We start from the raw sequence: 22,551 nt of genomic DNA, 5'->3' as shown, positions 1-22,551 counted from the left end.
TGGAGACGGTGATAAGGAGCCACGTGATATATCGGCCCTGAGATAGGGAAGTACCGTTATCGTATCGATAATCGAAGTGCAATACGCAGCCAGCAGATGGTTCTTGTGCGATTCCTGGCCCTGTAACAATCATAATGAAGGACGAAAAAAAAAAATCCATTTCGTCCTTCATTATGATGTCGACGTTAAAAGGTGACGTATTTGGTATTTACTCGAAAAATAAATAAATTTAAACTCAACCATAGATCAGTCAGCCGAGACTCCTTCGTCTGCCTTTCGGTTGAATAAAATATAACGTCAAAATTGACGCAGGCTACGTGGCGTCAAATCAAAATGCCTCACACAGTAGGTGAGGCCATCGGATTCTTCTTCTTCTTCTTCTTCTTCTTCTTCTTCTTATTATTATTATTATTATTATTATTATTATTATTATTATTATTATTATTATTATTATTATTGCGTTCCGGCCTTCTAAGGACCACATTACAATTTCAATTCTTCCTCCTCCGTTGTTATTTCCTTTTCTTCCAGTATTCTTTCATTGTTTGACTGTGCTTCTTTTTCCTGTCTTCAGTCCACTTTGTGCCTGTTCTTTTCCTTCCTCCCTTGCAATCCTTCCATTTGTATGACTTTATTATTATTATTATTATTATTATTATTATTATTATTATTATTATTATTATTATTATTATTATTATTATTATTATTATTATTATTGCCCGCCTCTGTGGTGTAGTGGTTAGTGTGATTAGCTGCCACTCCCGGACGACCGGGTTCAATTCCCGGCTCTGCACGAAATTTGAAAAGAGGTACGAGGGCTGGAACGGGGTCCACTCAGCCTCAGGAGGTCAACTGAGTAGAAGGGGGTTCTATTCCCTATTCAGCCATCCTCGAAGTGGTTTTCCATGGTTTCCCACTTCTCCTCCAGGCAACGGCATGGTACCTAACTTCAGGCCACGGCCACTTCCTTCCCTCTTCCTTGTCTAATCCTCTCAGTCTTTCCATCCCCCCACAAGGTCCCTGTTCAGCATAGCAGGTGAGGCCGCCTGGGCGAGGTACTGGTTATCCTCCCAAGTAGTACCCCCCGACGCAAAAGTCTCATGCTCCAGGACACAGCCCTTGAGGCGGAATCCCTCGCTGAGTCGGAGGTAAAAACCAACCCTGAAGGGTAAACGGATTAAGAAAGAAAGAAAGAAAGAAAGAAAGAAAGAAAGAAAGAAAGAAAGAAAGAAAGAAAGAATCATTATTATTATTATCATTATTATTATTATTATTATTATTATTATTATTATTATTATTATTATTATTATTATTATTATTTAGAATGGGCCACGTGGGGACCACGATGTTCAACTTTTCCACTTAGAGAGAGAGAGAGAGAGAGACTTGATGTTTGCTCAGTAACCGCGCATTCTCTGGCTATGTTTCTCCCTTCTTTCCTTTGTCCAGAGGGCGGCCGATTTCTTTCTAGGTGGTCTGTTCTGAAACCTCTTTTGTTTGGTTATTCTTATGAGAGGTGCTCGGTTTCTGATGTCGTTTTCAGTTACTCCCAGTTCCTCTATGTCTTTCTTCACTTCTGTTAAACATGGTACCCCTATCTTCCTGTTTTTCCAGTAGTTGAGAAGCCGGTAGGTCGTCCTAGCTGGGTTCATCCTCGTGACATGTCCACAGAAAGACAGACACCTCTTCCTGGCTACATCTATTATGTTTTCAGTATAACTACCGGGCGAGTTGGCCGTGCGCGTAGAGGCGCGCGGCTGTGAGCTTGCATCCGGGAGATAGTAGGTTCGAATCCCACTATCGGCAGCCCTGAAGATGGTTTTCCGTGGTTTCCCATTTTCACACCAGGCAAATGCTGGGGCTGTACCTTAATTAAGGCCACGGCCGCTTCCTTCCAACTCCCAGGCCTTTCCTATCCCATCGTCGCCATAAGACCTATCTGTGTCGGTGCGACGTAAAGCCCCTAGCAAAAAAAAGATTCAGTATAACTGCATACCTCCTAGTTTGGTCGCCTTCTGTACTAGGCATCTTAGAGAGGTCCTAGTATCTTTCACAAGTTCTTCCTCTCCTGGATCTCCAGTCTGCATTATATTACGAAGGTTGGAATTTAAATAGTGGCAACTATTTATTTACAGCAGATACAAAAGAGTTACATGTTAGCAACCTTTACTGTACTTCAATGTAGTCAACAGCGTTGTGCATAACCCGTTTCCAGTGATGTGGAAGTCGTAGTATACCTTTAGCAGAGCCTGTTCTGTTGATGGTGCGAATGGAGCGGTCTACTGCCTGTCGAATCTCTGCAACAGTTCTGAAACAAATGCTCACGAATCGTCTGGTTTCGATCACTGTGCAGTAACGCGGCAAGAGCATGCACTTCTTCTTCACTCGTAGGACGACCTGCCCGATGAATGTCCGCCACAGTTTGCCGACCATCGTTGAAGGCTTTTATCCAACGTGCCACTGTTCTGTAAGGCAATGCAGATTCCCCGCAAGTCTCTTGAAGACCTTGATAACACTGTCGTGCTGTACGACCTCTGGCACATTCAATCTTGATCCAATTCCGTTGTTCCTGTTTGGAAAACATAGTGACAAAGTTACGTTAGACCGGTAGCTCACAAATGTCTGTTTCTCTCGCTTGTGCGCACGCAGGTGATGTGGGAGTCCATTTGCTCTGAGGTAAGGTAGGTATGTAACCAACGAGTGCTATCAGCGACAATATTAGATTCCGTTGCATAGCGTCTCCACAACAGTGTTGCCACTACTTAAGATCCAACCCTCGTATTATTTTAGGTTTTAACGTCGCACTACCTCAGATAGGTTTTTAGTGCCGATGGGATAATTAATTAAGAACCAGTAAAAATGAGAACCCGAGGAACACCATCTTCAGGACAGCCGCGCCATTTCTTGAATGCGAGCTAACAGCTACGCCGCCCATATCGCGCAATCAATTCGCTCGGTACTATTATTAGGGTGTTTTTTTTCATTTACATACGAGAAATACTGGTGTTTGTACATCTACCCCCTTAGTCCCATCTCCTGATACGTCATCGAGGATGAGTTTAGATGAAATTATATGGCATGTTTTACGGTCTGATGCCCTTCCTGACACCAACCTCAGTTGAGCAGCTAAAGAAGATGAACTGAATGACGGTAAATGAAATTGGGTAAGAAAGTTGACTACGCGGTTGGAGTCACGTAGCTATGAACTTACATTCGGGAGTTAGTGGGTTCGAACTCCACTCTTGGCAGCTCTGAAGATGATTTTCCCGTTTTTATTTTTGCTAGGGGTTTAACGTCACACAAACACATCGAAGGCTTTCGGCGGTGACAGGCTGAGGAGAAGCTAGGATTGGGAAGGTAGCGACCGTGGCATTAATCAAGGTACAGCCCTAGCATTTGCGTAATGGAAAATGGGAAACCAGGGAAAACCATCGTCAGGGCTGCCGACAGTGGGATTCGAACCCATTATCTTCCGGATGCAACATCATAGCCGCGCGCCCCTAACCGCATGGCTAACTCGCCCGGTAAAAAAAACAATTCTAAAACAACAGACACTTCCACTAGATTTTCACACGGTGTCGTGGGTAGCCACTGGTCCGTGAGGGTTGATATTTCTGCTATCCATACCCTCTATCCTAGCATTGCGTTTATCGACCAGAAGTTTCCTCTGTTGTAGTTCAAAGGACAGATGCCCTTGGTGGACGAGGCGACGCCATTCTGGACGAGTGAATGCCACAACCACCCAATTTTCAGTGTCAATCTGACATTTCTTTAGATTCGCCTTAAGAACGTCTTTATAGCGTTTTTGTTGCCCACCCTGTTTTCTCTGTCCGACCTTCAACTGACAGTACATCATTTGTTTTGGGAGACGCGAGTTAAGCAAGCGAATTACATGACCTGTCCATCGAAGCTGGTGTTTTACTATGAGAGCCTCAACGCTGATTGTACGTATTAGCTTGATCCAAAACACTTAAGTTAGTGCGTCTGTCTTGCCATTTTATTCCTAAGTACGTAAATAATTAATTAATTAATTAATTAATCTGTATGACACGTTTTGCCAAGTAAGTCCTCTGAAAGCATCCGGGAGATAGTGGGTTCGAATCCCACTGTCGGCAGCCGGTTTCCCGTGGTTTCCCATTTTCACACCAGGAAAATGCTGGGGCTGTACCTTAATTGAGGCCACGGCCGCTTCCTTCCCACTCCTAGCCCCTTCCTGTCCCATCGTCGCCATAAGACCTATCTGTGTCAGTGCGATGTAAAGCAACTTGCAAAAAAAAAAGAAGATGGTTTTCCGTGGTTTCCCGTTTTCACACCAGGCAAAGGCTGGGGCTGTACGCTAATTAAGGCCACGGACGCTTCCTTCCAACTGCTAGCCATTTCCTATCCCATAGCAGCCATAAGATCTATCAGTGTCGGTGCGACGTAAAGCCACTAGGAAAAAAAATCCTCTGAAAATATGCATTCTACTTTCAAAAGGAACATAGTCGATATAACTTTTCAAAAATGAATAACCACCCTTAACACTATTGCAATACGGCTGCAAGTCCACCGGTATTCACCAGAATATCACGAGTTTACAGGAGTGATGGCGATTATGTTCTCACGCGACCGGCTGCCAACCGGCAAATCAGTATCGATCGGCGAGACAGCTTACTCAATCGAGACAGATCATCAACTCGACACAAGAATAACTAAATGTGTGTTTTCCAACTACTATTGGTTTTAAGAGACGCCCAAGAACGTTCTTCAGTTATTTCTGGGATCACTGGAGCCACCCAGACTCATTTTTAGGGTTTAATACCAATGCCCTTCCTGATGCTACGTGATTTTTGGAATTCGAACCTCAGTCTTCCGGGTGGAAGGCCAGCAGCTAAGCCAATGAGCTAATCACGTCCCTCCTACGAGACCTCAGTGTGTCCGAATAACCTGCTGAAATGGCGTGGATAAGGGAGGTTCTTCAACGTGATTCTATCCTGTGATATAATAATAATAGTAATAATAATAATAATAATAATAATAATAATAATAATAATAATAATAATAATAATAATAATAGCCTCGTGGATCAGGTGGCAGCGCATCGGCCTCTCACCACTGGGTTCCGTGGTTCAAATCCCGGTCACTCCATATGAGATTTGTGCTGGACAAAGCGGAAGCGGGACAGATTTTTCTCCGGGTACTCTGGTTTTCCCTGTCATCTTTCATTCCAGCAACACTCTCCAATATCATTTCATCTGTCATTAATTAATAATTGCCCCAGATGAGCGCGACAGGCTTCGGCAGCCGGCACAATTCCTATCCTCGCCGCTAGATGGGGGCTTCATTCATTCCATTCCTAACCCGGTCGGATGTTTGAAAACAGGCTGTAGAGCTGTTTACGGAGTCGCCGAAGTGCCGGAATTTAGTCGCACAGGAGTTCTTTTACGTGCCCGTAAATCTACCAATACGAGGCTGATGCACTTGGGCACCTTCAAATACCACCGGACTGAGCCAGGATCGAACCTGCCAAGTTGGGGTCAGAAGGCCAGCGCCTCAAACATCTGAGCCACTCAGTCCGGCAATTCTATCATGCAATGGTACGGAATTCTCGCAATCGCATCACTCTGAAATGCCAGCCGATGCTATTAGGATTCGATTTCGAAAACTTACTGCTACAGAAAAAGAAATAATTGGAAGAGCTCGAGTACAGTAGTCCCCCCGAGGTTTCTTGTTGCTTCATAAAACAGTGAATCCCCGCCAGTTACTTCAGCAATGCTACAATCAACGGATCTATAGCTAGGTCCCCAGGCGTACAGTTAATGGTTATCTCTGACCTTCGGAATGAAAGCCACTTTCATTTTATGTGAGATAAGCTGTATATAAATAGGACTACGCATCATGTGCCAGCGTATACGACGAAAATGGACCTGCGAAGGCGCCTAGCTCATCACTGCAATAGCTCAGGTAAGTAATTTATTGCAGACTAGCAGTTACCCGCGGCTTCACGCGCACGGATTTCGTAATTTCTTTTTTTTTTTTTTTTTTTTACTTCTTTTCACCCGCGTTAAGTGCCTTTTCCGGAAACAAAAATTTACTTGTTCCTGTATTTTGAAAGGACTTCCCAAATACCAAGTTTCATGTCTGTAACATACGTTTTTGATATATACTGTAGATATATCGGTACTCATTTTAAAAATTAACCCACTTTTTCAATTCTTTTCAGTCTCTTAAGCGGATTTTCAGAAAACAAAAAATACGAGTTTATGTTTAAAGGAGATTCAAAATACCAACTTTCACGTCTGTAACATCTTCAGTTTCTGAGATATAAGTGTCCTCTTAAACAGAATTAAACTCCTTCTTTACTTATTTTCAACCCCTCCCCCCAAGTATATTTTCACAAAACAAAAAATACGCGTTTTTTTAATTTCTTAAAGGAGTTTCCATATACCAATTTTCACGTCCGTAACATCTTTAGCTTTTAGAGATATAAGTATCCTCATACAAATAATTCAACTAATTTTTCAATCCTTCCACCCCTTTAAGTGGATTTTTCAAAAACAAAAGAAGACGTGTGTTTTTTAAGGAGATTCCAAATACCAATTTTCACGTCTGTAACATCTTTAGTTTTTGAGATATAAGTATCCTCATAAGAAAAAAATTCAACTCCTTTTTCATACCAGCACCGTTAAGTTGATTCCCCCTCCCCAAAAATGCGTGTTTCTTTATTAAAGGAAATTCGAAATACCAATTTTCACCTCTGTAACCTTCAGTTTTGAGATATAACTATCCCCATAAATATAATTCAATTTTTTCACTTCTTTTCAGCCTCCAACCTTAAGTTAATTTACCGAAAACAAAAATACGCATCTTTATTTATAAAGGAGCTTCCAAATACCAATTACCACGTCTGTAACATCTTCAGTTTTTGACATATTTGTCCTCATAAAAGGAATCCAACTCCTTTTCACCCCCTGCCCCCAAGTTGATTTTCTGCACAAAAATGCGTGTTTCTTTAATTTAAAGGAGATTCAAAATACCAATTTTCGCGTCTGTATCAATGTTAGTTTTCATTAGATATAAGTATCCTCATACAAATAATGCATTTTCTTTTTCAATTCTTTTACCTGCGCCGCCCCCCCCCCCCCCAATTGGATTTTCTGAAATCAAAGGATTCTGTGTTCCTTTACTTTTCAAGGAGATTCCAAGTACCAATTTCGCGTCTGCAACATCTTTAGTTTTAATGATATAAGTATCCTCATAAATATAATTCAAGTAATTTTTCAATTTTTTCATTCTGTCTTCCGATTAAGTGGATTTTCTGAAAACAAAAAATACGCATGTCTTCATTTTTAAAGGAATTTCCATTCACCAATTTTCACGCCTGTGATATCTTCAGTTTTTGAGATACCAGTATCCTAATAAAAATAATTCTAAAGAGATTAAATATACCAATTTTCACTTCTGCAACCTGTTAATATTTTGAGATATACTGTAGTTATGCACATACTAAAAAATCACCCCCTTTTTTAGTTCCCCTCAAATGGATTTTCCGGAAACAAATTACCTATGTTTCTTTACATTTACAGGAGATTCCAAATACCGGTTTTTACGTCTGTAATATGCTACGTTTCTGAGATAGCTGCAGATATAGTACTTCTAAAAATTCACCCACTTTGTCACTCCTCTTCGCCCCCTATTAATTAGATTTTCCAAAAACAAAAAGTACGTGTTTCTTTATTTTTAAAGTAGATTCCAAATACCAATTTTCACGTCTGTAACATGTTACGTTATTGAGATATAATTCAGATATACTCATTTTGAAAATTAACCCTCTTTGTAACTCCTGTTTGCCCCCTCTTAGTTGGTTTTCCCAAAACATGAATACGTGTTTCTTTATTTTTAAAGAAGATTCCAAATACCAAATTTCATGATTGTAACATCTTCAGTTTTTAAGATTTAAGTGTCCTCATGAAATGTATTAAACCCGTTTTTCAGCCTTTTTCACCCCCCTTGATAGGATTTTCTGAAAACAAAAGTATGCGTGTTCCTTCATTTTAAAAGGAGATTTCAAATATCAATTTTTGCGTCTGTACGCTTTTAAGTTTTTGAAATATAGATATACTCATTAAACAATTCACCCCCCCCTTTTCATCCCCTTAGCGACGGAATATCAAAAAATCCTCCCACAGTGAGCAGCAACACCCTAATATAATTGTATCCCCAAAATTTCATTTCTTTATGTCCAGTAGTTTTGGCTCGGCGATGATGAGTCAGTCAGTCAGTCAGTCAGTCAGTACATGTTATTTTATATATATAGATATACGAGCGGCTTGTACAGTACCTGGAGGAAACCTCAGCGGGCTTCTGAGATCTAAACGTTGTCACTCAAACCCTCTGGACTAAATTTCTCTCAGAAGAGTTTTTTTTTAATTGCTTCATGACACACCGATACAGATAGGTCTTATGGTGACGATGGGATAGGAAAGGGCCTGGAACAAGAGGGAAACGGCCGTGGCCTTAAATAAGGTACAGCCCCAGCATTTGCCTGCCGTGAAAATAAGAAACCATTGAAAACCATCTTCAGGTACTTTCCTCACACCACGCGGCCCTTCGCTCGGTTAGATGAATCTCTGTAGAATCGGCTGTAAGGTAGGGAAAAAAATTCCGGCCCCGCACCTAATTCCGTCCCCCTAGGGATTTCATGTTCTCACGGTTGGTACCTAATGTTTCGCGCGGGCACACGTGTAGCCCCATCCCGTTGTCTTGTGAGAGGTGGTTGTGTGCACCACGTTTAGTTTCCGTGTACAAGGAGGATTCATTTTTCATGCTGAGCTGAGTTAGTGCAGCATTCAAATTAATAGCCTGTTATTCCTAGAATGAGCACAGATATACTGGACTGCATTTCAGTCGTGTGGCGTAGTTCCTGACGTGTACTCGCTACAGTGAGGTGGTTGGCGTGAGTTACTACAGCGGCCATTATAATAAATCAGGGAATGTTCGTAATTTTGTCCCCCTACATTTTATTTGTTATAGTCCAAATACTTTGTAAACGTCCTGCGTGGAAATAGGCCGCGCATGTGGGGAGGAGCAACAGAAGGGGGCTGCCTCGTCTGCTATTCCTCTCGCTACCCAGCCTTCGTTTACACATCGGGCTAAGCACTGCACGCAGTGGCTCAACACAACGCGTCAACAAGCGAGTTAAAAGATAGCGAACCGGACGCTAATCAGAGCTCCCACACTACCCACATGACCACGCCCCCCGGTCACTCAGAATGACGTTTACTGAGTATCTAGACTATATTTATTAAGTTTATTATTTTCAGATGGGAAGACGCAGGCAGTGGGATAAGGAGGCTGTGAAAAAGGCTATTAAGGCAGTGAGGGACAAGATAATGGTTTACAAATGTGCAAGTAAAGAGTTTAACTTTCCACGAGCAACACTGAACAACTATGGTAAAAAGAATACCAAGAAAAATCTTACATAAATGGCCTTCAAGTAATTCATTATAGGGAAAGTGTTTGGTAAGGTTAGAAAAAAAATATTAACATGAATTGTACTTTTTATAAATTTGGCGGGTGGGGGTGGCGAAATTAGGAACACATTTTAATAGTTTAGTTTTTGTAGTGTTTATGTTTGTGTCAAATATTGACTACCTTACGTTATAACAGTTTCGTTGTAACTTTCCCGAAAGTGGAGACTATATTCAGTAATATATATAAGTAAATTTCTAGCCTTGTGAGTAATATTCCTGAATTTCTCCAAGTCCTAATCTGCTAAGGGGACGAGATATGGGCCCCCTACCTTTTATAAGAAGACACCTCCAAGCAGACATACTAGTACTGTATATTGATGTGCATATTACATTTTATATAGCGCAGGTATTTCAGTGGGCTTGGCAACTCATACGTAATTACTTCTAGCTGGGCGAGGAAAGCAACGGGAAACTACCTCACCCATTTCCCTAGTATGCCTCTTCAGTGAAACCTAGGCTATCTATGACAGCTGATGGTAGAGCTGCTGAGGTTCAAACCAGCCTTCGGGCTGAATACTCAATACACACAGCGAAGGTCACTCTGTAACTTAGTAACAATTACGTTTCAAGCCGCAACTCATAGTAATAATAATGTTTTTTGGTTTTTAAGTCTCACTAACTTTATTTTTTTTTGGTTTGAGGAGACACTAAATTGCATAGTTATTTTACGTGCGGGTAAATCTGCCGATATGAGGCGGATGTATTTGAGTACCTTCAAATACCACCAGACTGAGCCGGGATTGAATATGCCAAGTTGGGCTGAATTGCCGAAGTTTTACCGCCTCAGCTACTCCGTCCGGCAGCTTCACGCTACCGTCTTATCAGTGCACTAATAAACTACTGCTGGAAACTGGCGATTATCCTGCTACGGCGCTAGTAACGATTATACTAACTGCCCAGTACTTAGCACTACAGCACCTAGCGAAAAACCCTGGAACTACTAGAAGAACATTCCAAAGCTATACAGGAAAATCGTCAACCCTACGAAATATAATTATGTATATTTCCGCGGACATTCAATGCTACTTTCGGAGACGTCTACTGATGCAAGCTGTGACATGTATTCTGTTATTTAAAAAATAAAGCGGAAGAGAGGGTATTGGGCGGAAGACGCGGGTGAGAGAAGCTGCGGCTAAAGTGTTGTCACTTGGTAGGAGAGGAGGCCAGGGGGCGCGCGTTTCAGCCTACTATCAGCACGAGATTCTATATCCAACTGCGTTCTTCCTTACAGAAATATCTTCTGGGGTGCATGACGACGAACGGAACGTACTAGTAGCAGTACTGTGCGATGACGCTCCAAGTCTGCAGCGCCTTCTAGAGGAAGGACGGCTGGCGAAACGCTGCCATGACGAGACTCCCTTACATCTGGCAGCAAGGATCGGTAGCGTCAACTGTCTCATCTCCCTGCTCCGCCACAACATGGATGTGGACTGCAGATCCCAGCGGGACGACGCTACTCCGCTACACACAGCAGCACAACACGGCCAGTCTTCCTGCGTCGAGGCGCTCGTCAAGGTTGGCGCAGACGTACGGGCTCGAGACCGGAAGGCTCACACCCCTGTCTTCCTGGCGGCTCTCCACAAACATAGCGAGTGCGTCAAGATCCTGCTGGAGGCCGAGCTCACACTCAAAGGTACGCTTTGCATTTAAACTTGTTTTGTGGAAAATGATATACAGAAACCAGCCAATATTCGCGTCTCAGTAAATGTAATACGATTTTTAAAAATGGAAAATGTAATTTGCATTCCAATTAAAACTTATGGCCATGGAGGTCGCTTGGATATGAACACGATATCAAGTGACATAAACCATAATAAGTTACCTAATAAACAGGGTCTCTCCTAAAAAGTCGGACAGAACGCAGGGTGTTTGCACTCTGCGCTACGGCAGCGCGGGCAGAGTTCTTGACCTTGCAAGCAGCCTGCAAATGTTCCACCTGGAAGCATCAGTCGTCTGTCTGAATCTGAGCTGTTAACATGATAATGAAATGGCGTATAGCTTTTAGTACTGGGAGTGTTCGAAGACAAATTCGGCCCGCCAGATTCAGGTCTTTTGATTTGATACCCGTAGTCGACCTCCGCGTCGTGATTAGGATGAAATGATGATGAAGATGACACATAAACTCAGCCCCGTGCCAATGAAATTAATAAATTATGGTTAAAATTCCCCACCCTGCCGGGAATCGAACCCGGGATCCCTGTGACCAAAGGCCAGCTCACTAACCATTTAGCCATGGAGCCGGACGTTATCATGGTGAGACAGTTAACGCTGCAAGAACGTACGTCCGTATGTAAAAGTTCTAGTTTCATCTTAATGGTTGTGTAAACAGTCATAACGCTCGCTATTGGTGTGCAGAAAATCCTAATGGTGTTTGTTGTATGTCCGGCGCTCCCTTTCTCGCTCCGCCAGCCAGCTGTACGCGCGCCTGTGTATCATTCTGCTAGCTTCGACGCGCAGCCCTCAGTGCGCGTGCCTGACCATCGAGTGTACTATAAATAGGAGCTCCCTGCCTGCTCAATTGCCCACTTGCCCGGTGTCCAGCTCCAGAATACACCCTACGTCGAGCACGGAGGCTACTCCTCTTGAAAATGTGCTTCGACCAGGTGGACTGAATTTCTGGCAGTACGAGGTCTCACCTCTGGTCACCGCTCCCTTACCTGTTTCCGCTGCCTATGTTCCGTAATTCTTTTACAAGCCATTTTCATTCCCTAATTTATGCAAGCTCCCTTAGTTTCGCTAGGTGGAATTTCTTCAATCAATTGAACTTGCTTTTTAGGAATTCAGGCACTTCAACAAACAAGGACTCTCAAAGACATTTATGTTAGTGTGCCAGATAGTTCTCGACTATCAACGTGTCAATTCACAAAGACTATCTTTTCAAGATAGAAGTGTATATAAAGACTGTAAACCTGTACATATTGTATAAAGACAGACTTTTCTCAAGATTCAATATTCCTTTTTGCTTCAAAATAATTTTCAGTTATTTGTGTAAATATCATAAAGTGAAGCAATAAAAGTTGTGTTTTGTAAATTTCAACCTTGGTTACAACACAACTCTATGGCGACGAGGTAAAAACGCAACAACCTACAATTCTTCGACCCCAGTTGCCAACTCTATAGCGACGAGGTACAAAAGCAACAAACTACACGTCATAGGCCCCAATCGCCAACTCTATAGCGACGAGGTAAACACGACACTACAATTCAACAGGCCCAGTTGTCAACTCTACGGCGACGTGCTACACAACAACGACACTCCAACCAGTTCTGACACACAGCTTACCTTACTCTTTCTTGCACGCATCTCGCAATGGCTACTGCGGAACAACTCGCTACGGTCTTCCAAGCCTTACAGCAGCAACAACAACAGTTTATGCAACAACAACAGGCAGCATTAATTCAGGCTATTCAAGCTATTTCTGTCTCTACACAGCCATCAGCTATTCCTCCGTTCTCTGCTTTTGATCCGGCTAAGGAAGAATGGTCAGTTTATTTAGCCCGTTTACAACAGCATTTCATCTGCCATTCTGTCACAGATGATCAACGCCGCCGCGCACTATTTCTTAGTTCGGTTGGCAATGCTACGTGTGAATTACTACGTAAATTAAGTCCAGAAGAACACTTATCTGGGGTACCCTTCACGCAGCTCTTGGCCCGTCTCACGGAACACTATGCCAAAGCTCCTCACATAGTGGCTGCTCGCTATAAATTTTTTCAGAGCAGAAAGCAACCCCATCAGACACATACTGAATGGATAACTGAATTGCGTGGTCTAGCTAAACCCTGCCAGTTCATCTGCTCCAAGGACGGTTGTGGTTCATCCTACACTGATTCTCTCATTCGGGACATGATAATTTTACATACTCCTGAAGACAAAATACGTTTTGACGCTGTCAAGCAGAGTAACCCTTCTTTAGAAGACGTCCAGCGTATTGCTACGGTTTATGAGCTTACTACCAAGACTGCTGCAGCCATAGCTTCTCCACACGAAGTTGCACAAGTCTCGCCTCAGGCCCGCAAGTCCTCTGCTACAGTGAACCGTACGGATAAGGCGCTCTCCACCAAGCATTCTCGCCAGGTTCCCTCTCGTAATGCTACACGGAAGCCCAATTCTAAAAGCACCTCGAAACTCCTGCCTTCCTGCCGAGGTTGTTTCAAGCATCATGAACGTCGTGACTGTCGTTTTTTCAAAGCTACTTGTGAACGATGTAATAAACTTGGACACATTAAGACTGTCTGTCAAAGTTCGCTCCGCCCTGCTAAGACTGCTGCAGCACGCCGGAAGCATATACAGCCCCGCCAAGACATGGAAGTTGATCAGATCAATCTTATTCTTCCCACAAAGGATTCTCACAAAATCATCATTCCTCTCTCATTCTCTGATCGATCTGTCGATTTTCAATTAGACACTGGATCACCTGTCTCTATTATTAACCTGACTACCTACCACGACTTAGGTTCACCTTCATGCTCTCCAGCTGACATCCAGCTCGTGACATTTAACAAGAAGAAAATTGACATCAAAGGTCAAATCAAGCTTCAGGCTAGTTATAAAGGAATTCAGAAGGCCATTCCTCTTCTCGTAGTTAACAACTACACTGCCTCAAACATTATGGGCATGGATCTATTTAACTTATTTGGTTTCCAGATACATGACAACATTAACGTCGTATCTACATTGCATCCTACTTCTGATGTTACCGCTCTCCTAGCGCAGTTTCCTGAAGTCTTCGACTCTCAGCTCGGAACAGCACAAGACTATACAGCTCACATACAGCTGAAATCCGGAGCTAAGCCTCGCTTCCTCAAATCACGTCCAGTACCCCTAGCACTTCAAGACCAGGTCACGAAAGAATTAGAAAGATGGATACAAACTGGAATTGTCGTACCAGTTACTTCTAGTCAATGGGCTACTCCACTCGTGGTAATCAAGAAACCTGATGGTAATGTTCGACTTTGTGGCGATTTTCGATCTACAGTCAACGCACAACTCGACACAGATATCTTTCCTATTCCACGTCCAGAAGACTTATTCCGTCGTCTCTCTGGTGGACAATTCTTCTCTCGAGTTGATCTTAAAGAAGCATATCTCCAGCTACTTTTAGACGAAGAATCTAAGAAATTTCTCACACTCAACACTCCTCTCGGACTGCTCCAGCTCCAGCGGCTCCCATTCGGTGTTTCATCCTCAGCGGCTATTTTTCAGCGCTATTTGGCTCAACTCACCGCCTCCATTCCCGGTTGTGCTAACTACCTGGATGATATTATTGTTACTGGAAAAGATCATCAGGAACATCTAACCAATCTACGCCTCCTTCTCCAGAAATTGAAAGACAATGGCCTACGAGCAAATCTCGCTAAATGTACCTTCTTTCAGCCTCAAGTGCACTACCTAGGACATATACTTGATAAGAATGGAATTCGTCCTAGTACACAGAATGTCTCAGCGATAGTAAACATGCCAGCACCTCAGAACCTCAAGCAGCTTCAGTCCTTCATAGGCAAAGCGAACTATTATAATAAGTTCATTCCACGCTTCGCTACAGTGGCAGCTCCATTAAACGCTCTACGTAAAAAAGGTGTTAAGTTTCAGTGGACTCCGCAATGCCAACAGGCATGGAAAACAATCAACAACGCCTTAATTCAAGCTATACAACTCACTCATTTTCAGCCCGACAAGATCATCACGCTAGCTACTGACGCTTCAGACTACGGTGTCGGTGCCGTTCTCTCCCAGAAGGATCATCATGGACAAGAACGCCCCATCGCCTTCGCTTCAAAAACACTTAATGACCATCAACGTCGATACTCACAGATAGAGAAAGAAGCTTTAGCCATCATCTTTGGTATTCGCCGTTTCAATGAATATCTCTATGGCAACCATTTCCTGATCATTACCGATCATAAGCCTCTCGTACACTTATTCCATCCTGGTAATAAGATCCCAGAGAATTCCCTCAGAAAGCTTCAAAGATGGTCCATGTTCCTTTCTGATTATTCCTATCAGATTGTATATCGAGCCACATCCCAGCATTGTAATGCTGATGCCCTCTCCCGCTTACCCGTTGGTCCTGATACTGCCTTCGATTCTCAAGAATCTGAATGTCTTCAGTTGGACATAGAACTTGAAGATACTGTATCCAGTTTTCCTATTGATGCTACCTGCATAGCTAAAGCTACGGATAAGGACAGTACACTTGCTACTGTACGTACTTACATCCGCAACGGTTGGCCTCTTCAGAGCACACTTCCTGCCCACCTGGCACCTTATCATCGTATGCAGCATCGTCTCACGACTCGTGCCGGAGTTGTACTACTAGAAGCAGGCACCATCTTCCGAGTGGTTATCCCACTTAGCCTACAGAAACAAGTTCTCGAATTATTACACCAAAGCCATTGGGGTATCTCCAGAACAAAGCAACTCGCCCGTCAACACTGCTACTGGCCCGGTATTGATGCCGCCATCGAAAAGCTAATACGTCATTGTGAGCAATGTCAAACGAATCAGAACGCCCCGTCTTCTGATCTTGCTTCATGGCCTCCTGCTACTACTCCATGGGAACGAGTTCACATCGATTTCGCAGGTCCTTTCCTCAATTCCATGTGGTTAATAGTCATCGATTCACTGTCAAACTTTCCATATGTCGTGGATATGCATTCGACTACTACAACCGAAGCTACCATTCGTGCTCTCCAGAAAATCTTTACTACAGAAGGTTTACCGCAAGTACTCATTTCGGACAACGGACCTCAATTTACAGCTACTGCTTTTCAGAACTTTTGTACACATAATGGCATTCGTCATATCCTAGCACCACCTTTTCACCCTCAATCTAATGGTGAAGCTGAACGCTTCGTACAAACATTTAAAAGAAGTATGAAGAAAGCTGTCTCTTCAGGCTTAACTAAAGACCAAGCCTTGCTCCAACTCTTAAACAACTACAGAACTCTACCCGGCGCTGATAATATCACTCCTGCACAGAAGCTCCATGGACGACCTCACAGAACTTTACTTTCTCTGTTACAGCCTCTTCCGGCCCAGCATAAGACCTCACCAACGAAGTTCTCCCTCAACGACAAGGTCTACACCAGGACATTCAAATCCAACCCACTCTGGATACCTGGAGTCATCTGCAGATCTTTGGGTCATCGTCTATACGAGATACAGACTACGGAGAAACGTATCTGCCGCCATCAAGATCAGATACGTCTGCGCTACCGCCCCTGTCCAGCTATTGATGCTATTGCTAAACCAGATAAATCTATTGCTGAACGAGCCTTAGATCATTTAATAACAATGGGTTCCTTTCAGGACGAGACAGCGCCACTCCGCCCAGTTCCAGCTCCGGACAATACAACAGAGACGTCAGCAGCTCCGCCCCAGCATCGCAGCCGCCGCCAGCGCCGCCGCCGTTTCACGCCGTACCGGCGTATTTAGGAGGGGAGGGTGTTGTATGTCCGGCGCTCCCTTTCTCGCTCCGCCAGCCAGCTGTACGCGCGCCTGTGTATCATTCTGCTAGCTTCGACGCGCAGCCCTCAGTGCGCGTGCCTGACCATCGAGTGTACTATAAATAGGAGCTCCCTGCCTGCTCAATTGCCCACTTGCCCGGTGTCCAGCTCCAGAATACACCCTACGTCGAGCACGGAGGCTACTCCTCTTGAAAATGTGCTTCGACCAGGTGGACTGAATTTCTGGCAGTACGAGGTCTCACCTCTGGTCACCGCTCCCTTACCTGTTTCCGCTGCCTATGTTCCGTAATTCTTTTACAAGCCATTTTCATTCCCTAATTTATGCAAGCTCCCTTAGTTTCGCTAGGTGGAATTTCTTCAATCAATTGAACTTGCTTTTTAGGAATTCAGGCACTTCAACAAACAAGGACTCTCAAAGACATTTATGTTAGTGTGCCAGATAGTTCTCGACTATCAACGTGTCAATTCACAAAGACTATCTTTTCAAGATAGAAGTGTATATAAAGACTGTAAACCTGTACATATTGTATAAAGACAGACTTTTCTCAAGATTCAATATTCCTTTTTGCTTCAAAATAATTTTCAGTTATTTGTGTAAATATCATAAAGTGAAGCAATAAAAGTTGTGTTTTGTAAATTTCAACCTTGGTTACAACAGTGTTGATAATAATGTTATTTGCTTTACGTTTCAAAAACTACTTTTACAGTTTTCGGAGACGCCGAGGCGCCGGAATTTAGTCCCGCGGGAGTTCTTTTACGTGCCAGTAAATCTACCAACACAAGGCTGACGTATTTTAGCACCTTCAAATACCATCGGACTGAGCCAGGATCGAACCTGCCAAGTTTGGGTAAGAAGGCCAGCGCCTTAACTGTCTGAACCACTCAGCCCGGCCCTAATTGTGTTTATGAAGTAGTCCATTATGACAGGATTATTGGTGTTTGGTGTGCTGTTAGCGCAAGCCGAATAATTGGGCCTATTTTTTTCGAGACGACAGTAAACTCAGAGAAGTTCCAAGATGACATTCTGACGCTATTCTTCCATCAGTTAACGAAAGAAGAAAAATCTCGTTGGGTGGTTTCAACAAGATTCAACGCCTGCTCATACAGCAGACGATTCCCTTCTTACAATCTCTGAAGTGTTTGCAGACAGAGTGATCAGTGCTGGTCTGTTTCCCCCTCGTTCTCCGGATTTAACAGTGTGTGATTTTTACTTGTGGGGTAAACTGAAAGAGAAAGTGTATCGAACAAATCCTTACACATTGGGGGAACTGAAAGAAAACATTACGAATGAAATCAGAAATATTACAGTGGCAGAACTCATTGGCATCAACCTGAATGTGGTTACCACATACAATGCCTGTATAATCCAGGAAGGACAACACTTCCAGCATCTATATATTATATAAGAGTTTTTTCTGTACATTGCTCAGAATTTTAAAATAATATTATTTCTGTATCGGTCATGTCCACAGTAACAAGGAAAGGCAGTCTTTACCTTTCCGTAATTTCTGTCTGTCTGCCTGCGAATCACCAAAAAACGGCTGAAGAGAATTTAATGAAAATCGGTATGTAAAGTCGGGGAATGAGCCACTACAATCTAGGCTATAAATTATATTCACGCTGAGTGGAATGGTAGTTTAGGGGAAGGCCTACAATTTAACTCTCTAATATGTATGTTATTAGTGGTCCTATCGATAAATTCTACATAACTAACGTTATACATAATTACATTTGCGATCTTTTATGTCTTATACATTTTTACCGTACCGGCCATGATAACCCAGATATTCATGAATTTGTATTTTTTCTGCTAAGTCCATATCAACGCCGAGCCGCAAGAAAATGGGAACACAGAATATAATGAAAATCCGTATACAGAGTCGGCGAATAACAAACTACAGTCTAAGCTATTAAAAATATTCACCCTGGATGGTATATGGTAGTTTAGAGAAAGGTGCCTAACATTTCATTTTTAATACCTATGTTATTGGTCCTACCGTAAAGTACTACATAACAAAAGTTATAGAGAATACAATTTCCGATTAGTTATGTTTTATTTAGTTTTACCGTACCGACTATGATAAGACTGGTATTTCAGAGTCGGAAGAAAACTGTGAAGGCCTACAAAATCGAAAACTCATAAAATTGATCAACAATAGCATTACATTGACCATGGTTTTTTGTGATATTCTTTGTTTCGGATGCTGCCACTCATCTCCGATAGATGGGATTACTGCTGCGTACCGAGTATTACAGCCTGCCTGAATAATGACGGGAAATAGCTGGGGAGTTAGATAACTTTCTTCTTTAGCATGCCATTCCTCCGGTTCATACATTTTCTGATACTGCTGGTACGTAACACACTGGTTCATCATAGTATTCGAGCTATTCGATCCCTACTCTGACGCGGTGATTGGAATGATCAGTGGGCACACTTAACGGAATAATGGCAGAGGCTCGCTTATGATCTAGTCTAAAATTACAATTTCGGTCTATTCCAAATGATATTAGGGGTTTCTCCTCTGGCTTGGAAGAAAATTTTGTCTCCAAGTCATATAGTATTTTCCTACGCCAGTGTAGTGAATTGAGATTTTCCAACTCATCGGGTACTCCTATTAAACAGATGAGTAAAAGGGCCCTGAGACTCTGCCCTATTTGACCCCCCCCCCTCTTGAAATTAAAGAGTGTTCACGGCTCACGGCTGTCTGCGGCCTCGTCATTCTAGCTCTGAAACATTGGACTGTTAGATCGGCGGCGTAGAACTGTACGTTAAAAGTGAGAACGTGTGGTTTTTCATTTGATCGAGTATTTCATATGATCGCAACATTCCTACTGGCGTCATTGTAATGATCTGTGTTGATTTCAGTTGGGAAAACCACTAAGACAGTCTTTCCGAGGATGTAAAAAGGCAGATGGAGAGTGAGTGTCAGACATTATAATGAAATCTCTCCAACTTGATTGTGACTGATGGTAGGGAAGAGGGCTTACCAATAATGAATATTCCCTAATCCAGTCTTCACATAAGAAAAGAGGTTTGGTGACTTCCCCGTCACGTTTCTAGGGTAACGTTAAGAGCTATGCAATTTAATACAATCTTACTCACAACGTGCATACTACCTAACCTAGATGGTGGTGGTGATTATTATTTTAAGAGGAAGTACAACTGGGCAACCATCCTCCATGTAACACTAATCAGAGAGAAAATATGGAAAAGGATCCAACACTTTGGAAAATGAAAGTATCGGCCAAAGTAAGATAAGGGCCACGAAGGGCGTGAAAATGAAAGACTCCCTAGGCCTCGAGTACCCTAATACCATCGGGGTCGGAAAAGGACAAAAGCTGACCAAGAGAGGCCGGATAGGATAGATGAAAGTGAGGAGCCTGGCACAAGTAAGTGGAAGCAATTCTAGAACTCAGCTAAGGGCCCCGTGGTCGCCAACCCACGCTCCAAAGTTCAGGGCCTCTGGAGCTCCCTTTTAGTCGCCTCTTACGACAGGTAGGGGATAACGTGCGTGTTATTTTACCGCCCCCACCCACAGGGGGGTACCTAACCTAGAGTTCTGTGTAAAGTGTAGAATTCCGTAACGAAGCACGGGTACATCAGCTAGTCTTTTATAAGGTAAGATTTCATATAAGATTGTATACACACTTAAAGCAGGGCGGCAGCGCGCGGCGTAAGTTCGGCTGAGGCAGCTGCCGTAGCGCAGAGTACAAACACCGTGCATTAGGTCTTAGTTTATACGAGAGACCCTGTAGTTCCCTTATAAGGCAATATCAAGGGCATCGCCAGTTAAGAATTTTCCCATCTTCAAAAATTTTCCTGTATGTATAAAATTCAAAGACTGTCCGGGTTTTTTTAAAATTAACATCACATTTGGCGTTTTCTTACACTTTTCAGTCGGTCTGATGTTCAATGCCTGGTATGAAAAATGGGAAACCATGAAACACAATGATCAGGGCTGCCGACGGTGGGATTTGAACCCACTATCAGTCGAATGCAAGCTCACAAGTGCGCGACCCTATCCACATTGCCAGCTCACTCGGTGTCTGTATTCTATTCTATTTTTAAATGGATGCCTTCGGATTCAGAAAATTCCAGTTTTTCTTCATGAAATTACTAAATGACAATTGCTTAAGGGCACACTAACGTTATACCTTTATTTATGTACATGGACATACAATTTTCTTTGCAGAACTCGATGTCACGTCGGGAGAATGGAACCTGCTTCATGTAGCCGCTAGTAACGATGACCTCAACACGATGCGAGTGGTGTTGGAACATCGACAGGACCTCCTGGACGCCCAGGACTTGTACGGCAGGACGGCGCTACACGTGGCTGCAGAGCATGGACACCAATACTGTCTGCGGTTATTACTCGAGTACGGAGCTAATCTCGATGTCGTGGACAACGAGGGTTATACAGCGTTGCGCGTCAGTCAACTCTGTGACGATTTTCAATGCTCCAGATTACTACAGGACAATTGCTTAAGGGCAGACTAACGTTATTTTCGACCAATAAGAATTTCATAATTATTCCTTTAAGCGCCGAAAATTAAAATCTGTGGTATTTTTGTAGGAAAACATGTTTAAATAATCGCTGATGGGATATTTTTGTAAAAGTCATATTTGAATACTTCACGTCTACTCTTTTTACTGAATTACATGTAGTCTATGAATGAAAGTAATTTATGAAAGTTTATTATATTTTTGAATAAATAATATGTTCATGTAAAATTGTTTTTGAAGACTATTTATGTGAAAAAGTAATATTTAGTGTGATGTAATCCATACAGCAGAAATATTTCACCTGGGGAGGACGCAACCCACTCTACAGCAGCGATAACACAGGTGTCCTTGCACTGGAATATCTAGGAGTTAGGCCGGCAACTTGTCCATCCAAGCCGGTAAGTGGCTATGCATACCTTCCAGGCGTTCTAAATTCCGATACGAACGGATTTCTGTCCCCATCAGAGACATGGTTTTCAAGTAAAACTCATTACAATTGGAACATTTTAAAATGAAAGTCACATGTTGCACATACAGTCCATTATTTGGGCCTAAGCTTACCACAACGACAGTTGCCCAGCCAAATTCCCCGCAGATACCGGAGTGCCACAGTCAGTATGACGTCATCTTCAATCGTATTGCTCGGCTTTCGTGACGGACTCCAAACCAAACCCCATAGCGCAACAGGCCTAAAAGGCCATGGCCTACACGCGACTGCTGCTGTGTGGTCGGCACGACAACTCCTCTCGGCCGTTATTCTTGGCTTTCTAGACCGCGACCGCTATCTCACCATCAAGATAGCTCCTCAATTGTAATCATGCACACTGAACGGACCTCAAACAAGCCCTCTGATTCAGGTAAAATCCCTGACCTGGCCGGGAATCGAACCCAGGGCCTCCGAGTAAGAGGCAGACACGCTACGCTTACACCACAGGGCCGACTTCTGACTGGCTTCGCTGCCTTTCATTTTAGACAACTGGTCTCATGACAGAGATGGCGGTGGTGATAGTTATTTTAAGGGTAAAACGGAAGATTCATTGTTTATTTCAGGTATTGTATACA

General features: G+C 43.1%; 2 protein-coding genes across 5 annotated transcripts in view; one reads left to right on the top strand and one right to left on the bottom strand.

Annotated features, from left to right (window-relative positions):
• Positions 1-22,551, bottom strand: part of LOC136857542 (NAD kinase) — a 933,739-nt gene that overhangs the window by 330,101 nt on the left and 581,087 nt on the right. The window lies entirely within an intron of this gene.
• LOC136873553 (ankyrin repeat domain-containing protein 6) lies at positions 5,776-21,717 on the top strand. Its single transcript, XM_067146710.2, has 3 exons — positions 5,776-5,943; positions 10,744-11,145; positions 21,176-21,717. Exons 1-3 carry the CDS (start codon positions 5,901-5,903, stop codon positions 21,481-21,483), a joined length of 753 nt encoding a protein of 250 aa, XP_067002811.2. The 5' UTR covers positions 5,776-5,900; the 3' UTR covers positions 21,484-21,717.

This window comes from Anabrus simplex, chromosome 1 (assembly GCF_040414725.1).
Source record: "Anabrus simplex isolate iqAnaSimp1 chromosome 1, ASM4041472v1, whole genome shotgun sequence".
In the NCBI taxonomy this organism is placed as follows: Eukaryota; Metazoa; Arthropoda; class Insecta; order Orthoptera; family Tettigoniidae; genus Anabrus; species Anabrus simplex.
Note: the sequence above shows the minus strand (reverse complement) of the source record. Positions and strands in the feature narration are given on the sequence as shown.